At 40.4% G+C, this 5,298-nt stretch overlaps 1 protein-coding gene across 2 annotated transcripts; it reads right to left on the minus strand.

Annotated features, from left to right (window-relative positions):
• Window positions 1-1,194: 1,194 nt before the first annotated feature.
• On the minus strand, window positions 1,195-5,062 carry LOC108897830 (glucose-6-phosphatase catalytic subunit 1-like). Of its 2 annotated transcripts, none has more exons than XM_051073890.1 (6): window positions 4,591-5,062; window positions 3,604-3,826; window positions 3,382-3,518; window positions 3,187-3,292; window positions 2,994-3,109; window positions 1,195-2,167 (listed from the first exon to the last, which is right to left on the minus strand). In XM_051073890.1, the coding sequence occupies exons 1-6, from the start codon at window positions 4,616-4,618 to the stop codon at window positions 1,644-1,646; spliced, it is 1,134 nt and encodes a 377-aa protein (XP_050929847.1). In that variant the 5' UTR covers window positions 4,619-5,062; the 3' UTR covers window positions 1,195-1,643. The 2 variants fall into 2 exon arrangements, with proteins under 2 accessions (XP_050929847.1, XP_018553148.1); XM_018697632.2 differs by having other exon boundaries at window positions 3,382-3,491; window positions 4,591-5,060.
• Window positions 5,063-5,298: the final 236 nt, after the last annotated feature.

Raw genomic sequence — 5,298 nt, forward strand, 5'->3', positions numbered from 1 at the left:
TTCCGCTTTTACGTCACTGCGCCAAAAGAGCGCAACACAGGCTGTGAGGAGAAAAATCTTTCAGATGTCTAACACTCCTCAAAGAAATGGACTTTAATTTACAGCATAAGTTCCAAACAGATTTTACATAATGGAATGATACTCTTGTTGTGTGTGTGTATAATACATACATACATATACTTAATGAGGTATTGATTAGGTGATCACTTGAACCAAATCTTGTTTAACAAGTATAAAAACCACTACTGTGATCATCACTATCCTCTTGCAATAGGACCAGCTGGATGGCAAAAACAGTGCTAGTAGTACTTCAAAAGTAATTGAAATAAAAAATAAAAAATAACTACTGACCATGCCAAAAGAGTTGAAAAGAAAAGTTTTGAGAGAGGAAAAGAAGGGTTCAATTCTGGCTTTACTGGCAGAGGGATACAGTGAGCGTCAGGTTGCTTCCATTCTTAAAATTTCTAAGACGGCGGTTCATGAGAACAAGGTCAAGCAGCAGACATTGGGGACAACAAAGCTACAGGCTGGCAGAGGGCGAAAACGACTCTTCACTGACCGGGATGACCATCAACTCATTCGAATGTCACTCAGCAACCGCAGGATGACATCAAGTGACCTACAAAAAGAATAGCAAACAGCAGATGGGGTGAAGGGAACGGCGAGAACGGTTCGAAACAGGCTCCTAGGGGCAGGGCTCAAGTTGTGTAAAACTAGAAAAAAGCCCTTCATCAATCGGAAGCAAAGAAGAGCCAGGCTGAGGTTTGCAAAAGACCATAAGGATTGGACCATTGAGGACTGGAGTAAGGTCATCTGCTCTGATGAGTCCAATTTTCAGCTTTGCCCAACACCTGGTTGTTGCCACATGCCACACAGCTAGGTCAGTCAAGGTGTGGATGAAGGACCACCAGATCAAGACCCTGTCATGGCCCAATCTCCAGACCTGAACCCCATTGAAAACCTCTGGAATGTGATCAAGAGGAAGATGGTGGTCACAAGCCATCAAACAAAGCTGAGCTGCTTGAAGTTTTTGCGCCAGGAGTGGCAATAAGGTCACCCAACTGCAATGTGAAAGACTGGTGGAGAGCGTGCCAAGATGCATGAAAGCTGAGATTAAAAATCAGGGTTATTCCACCAAATATTGATTTCCTGAACTCTTCCTAAGTTAAAACATTAGTATTGTGATGTTTCCAAAAATAAATATGAACTTGTTTTCTTTGCTTATTTGAGCTCTGAAAACACTGCACCTTTTTTTGTTATTTTGACCATTTGTCATTTTCTGCAAATAAATGCTATAAATGACAATATTTTTATTTGGAATTTGGAAAAAATGTTGTCAGTAGTTTAAAGAATGAAACAAAAATGTTTATTCTACTCAAACACATACCTATAAATAGTAAAATCAGAAAAACTGAAAGAAAAAAAAAATCAAACTTTGTTAGTTCTTTGGCATATTTAGAGTATATACTAAAGATGAACATGTGTTGTTGGAACCTATATTTTCAACTTAAATAATAATTATTATGGAAAATTCCACAATCATGAGAGTAAATTTATCAAGCTCTGTTTTAATATCTTCAAAAAAAGGAACGATATGTGGTTCGCTTCCAGCTAACAGTACATGTGATATGAGGCCACCTGCATCATAGCAGCTTCTCCCCCTTGTATCCGAGCGCTGCAGTCACACAGAAGGGAACAACAGCCACAGTGGCCAGGGGCACAGTGGCACTTTTACAGAATGACAGCAGATAGAACAGCGCTCCGCTGTAGACAGGTGGCTGAAAAGCAGAATCAAATAACTGCAGCAACACCAGCGTTACACTTGAACAGATGAACCTGTAGATGGCACCATCAGTCCCCTTGCTGAACGCTGCTCTGTTGGTGAGAGAATGCAGAGGAGAGTGGAGCCCCAGGCCCAGGCCCAGCAGAGTCCCAGTGTTTCTGAACAAACTGGCCAAGGGGCTGGTGTCCATGCTGACCCACTCTGCTTGGTGGCACCAGCGCCGAGCTTTCTCCACACTCCAGAGGAGATTGATGCCTACCAGCTGGAGGCATGCATACAGGAGGAGAGCCAGGGAGAGGAGGAGCAGGGAGATGATGAGGTAAGAATGCAGGCGGGCCTTGAAGATCTGCTGGGCCCGGCTGAGGCATTCTGCCACCAGGATACCTGAGAGGAAAAGTTTGTTATTTTATTTTTAAAATTTGATGTCAACTATTTCACTAGTGTATCACATGTTACACTTCTACTAAAAACATTTTAATTCACTACCATATTTTTGACTAAGGGTCACATTTTTGATTTGGCATCTCATTTATTAGTTATATATAAAATAAGTATATAAGTCAAATCAAAAAGACAATTAATTAAAATTGTTCTCATGGACTCAGCATCTTCAAGTTGCAGAGCTTTTAGAGAAAAGTTTGAATTTCTGTCTCATTATTTCACAGTGACAGTTTCACCTGTACATAGACAGTACACATGATTTTAATCTAATAATTATGACAGTATTATCATTTTTGAGCTGTTTTTTCTTAGGTTAATGTTTTAAATAATTATCTCCTAAAAAGTCAAAAAATGACTTTCTCACCATTTTGACTTACCTGGAGAGTTTTTTTTTTTTTTTTGGTCTCTTTTTTTTAATTAAAAAAAAATAATTAAGTTGTATCATCTCTTTCCTTTCCTGGCAGAGATGGGTTTCCATATAGGATATACAATGACCTATTCTGCATTCACATCATATTACATTTAATGTGAATTTAGTATTGGGAAAACAAAACATCTAAGTAGGACATGAGAATTGTTGCAGTTTCTGATACCCTTGTTGGTGGCAAACAGAGCAGTTATTAAGAAGAAAGTTAAAGGCATTGATAACTGTTATTAGCTGTTTGTTTCAGCTTGATTCTAATTTCATGAGCTGTAGAAACAAGATGCCATTCTGCTTTTTCCTGTTATCAGCATGACTTGAATGTAGCATCATTTGTGCTCTCTGTACCTATAATAACTCCTGTGATGACCTGATGTGGAAAGTGAGCAGCAACGAAGACCCTGGAGAGGCACACACACATCTGCACACATCCGAAGAGCATCCACAGTGAGACACGTACACACCTGGAGGAAATACACACCCTTGTTATAGTTCTGACTAACGCATGTAATGTAGTGAACACAAGTGAGGTTGATCTTACCATTTCCTAACTCGCTGTCCTTCTTTCTTCAGCACTGTGGCGAGGAGTGATGACATCATGGTGTAGCAGACTGCTGCAGCCCCCATGGCATGGCCTGACGGACTTCCTGTTGGAGGTGGAAGTGAACTTTTTAAGAAACTAACTGAAAGAGATTCTAAACTTAAGACAGACTCGACTCACTCATGTTACTTGTACCTGGTCCAGTCTCACAGGTCATGGGGAACTGCTCTATCATTGGCTGGGAGGAATTGCCATAGTAACCTGTCTCTTGAACCCACCAATAGGGACGCTCTCCAAACAGAAGCCTGAACAACAGTGGTGTCACAGACACACTGTAAAGATCATCATCATGATCATCACTACCATTATCACTATCATCATCATCACCATCATCATCATCTCAGTTACACTACTCACCATTTCAGCATCAGGTTGACCCAGTCTCCTACTACTGCCACCCACACCAGTTTGACTGCCTCAGCTTGCTGTACATGGAACCATACAGGGAACAATAGGAAGAAGGTGCTGTGTAGGTCTGTTGCTGTGGAGACTAATAGGAAGTAGCTCTGGCTGTGGCTGTAGTGGGTCTGCAGGTAGGATGTACTGCTCACACCAGAGCTGTGGAGCAAGTCCATTATTGCTGCAAGATAAAGAGGCAATGGCTACTGTCTATGTGTGTTTGCAAGTCACTCAAATGCAAGTAAAAACAAGAGAATAACAATAATAAAAAACAGGGACAGTAAAAATAGAGGATCTATGTACAGGCTGGTAAAGAGTCAGCATATCAGCTGTTTTGGCACAAAGTCATTCAATGCCTTGAAAGTCAGCATTAACATTTTATGATCAGTGCAAAACAGGGAGCTACTGTAAGCTGGTTAGGACAAGGGTTCTGACTGATATTAGCATGGAAGTAGTAGACTGTAGTAATCCAAGGTGGAAAAAAATAAGACCCCCAAAAATCTGACATTTTCTTGATTTGAAAACAAAATGAGTGAATGTTCTTCTCTCGGTCCTCACAACAAATAAGAAATGACAACAAGATTTCTTGCAGTCTGCTTGATATTTTTTGACAGGGAATTAAGTCTAAATCTCAATTAAACCAGGTATGTGGCAGGTTGAGTTAAACCTCAGTTACACAAGGTCTGCAGCAAACTTAAGTTCAAACTTGATTAGGTGATTTCTATAGGACTCAGCAGCTGGGTTTAGACCAAACCATAGCTGGAGTGTACACTGCAGTTTCCAAGAACACAACAGTCCACTGGTCAACATAAACAGAACAGATTTAAACCCACCTTAAACCACTGCTAAGCTAGGAACAGACCAATGTTCCACAATGAAATAAATGTTTATGTAATAAAATGTCAATATTCCCAAACACATATGAGTAGACAGAATCATACTTACAGAATTTTGTAATGATATCCCATGTCATCCCGTGTCTCTTCCTCTTCCCTGATAATTCACTTTGGATGTGGACTGCACAAACAAGAAGTCAGTGTTCCAGTCGTGCTATAAACTGCAGCCCTACCACTGTAGCCAGTGGTGTGGGTGTGTGTGAGTCCTTAATTTATGTGGTCTCAAAGTGCCCCCTAAGCTGCCTGGTGACAGAGCCAGATACGATCATATAGGTGTCGTCAAGCGCTGTGTGCATTTAAAAGCTGTCTCTGGTCACTAAATGTTTTGGTATTATTCTTTTAGAAAAAATGGATCAGCGCACACAGGGTTTGTATCTGTGATGGATGAATGGGTCACAACGTTGTGTGTGTCTGTGTGTTTCTAGTCAGACTTGAGGGGGTGTTTTTATATTCAGACAGATCACCTGGTCTTCAGGCATGGACTTTGTACTGGAGTGAAACGGGGTCAATAGAAGGGAGGGGTGACAGAGAGAGGTGGGGAAAGTACACATAATGACAATGGTAAACATGTCATCATTGTTTAGAGTGTAGTGTATTTTTCTTTAAAAATCTTTCTAAAACCAGAAACAAGTTTTTAAAAAGTGTCAGGAATTGAGTAGTGAGCCTGTACTAAATGAGTGTTATATATAGATTATATTAGATTAAAGTGATGGTTACAGGTTATGTCATCAGAAGCCCTGTTCACAATTGTGTTTCT

The sequence above is a fragment of the Lates calcarifer genome, linkage group LG11, assembly GCF_001640805.2.
Source record: "Lates calcarifer isolate ASB-BC8 linkage group LG11, TLL_Latcal_v3, whole genome shotgun sequence".
Lineage (NCBI taxonomy): Eukaryota > Metazoa > Chordata > Actinopteri > Centropomidae > Lates > Lates calcarifer.

Excerpts from the sequence above, each read along its gene's own strand:
- LOC108897830 (XM_051073890.1), bottom strand. The coding sequence starts at position 4,618 with ATGACATGGGATATCATTACAAAATTCT. Across the intron at positions 3,519-3,603 it reads GTCAACCTGATGCTGAAATG|TGTGTCTGTGACACCACTGT; the intron begins GTGAGTAGTGTA and ends TGATCTTTACAG. Across the intron at positions 3,110-3,186 it reads GGACAGCGAGTTAGGAAATG|GTGTGTACGTGTCTCACTGT; the intron begins GTAAGATCAACC and ends TATTTCCTCCAG.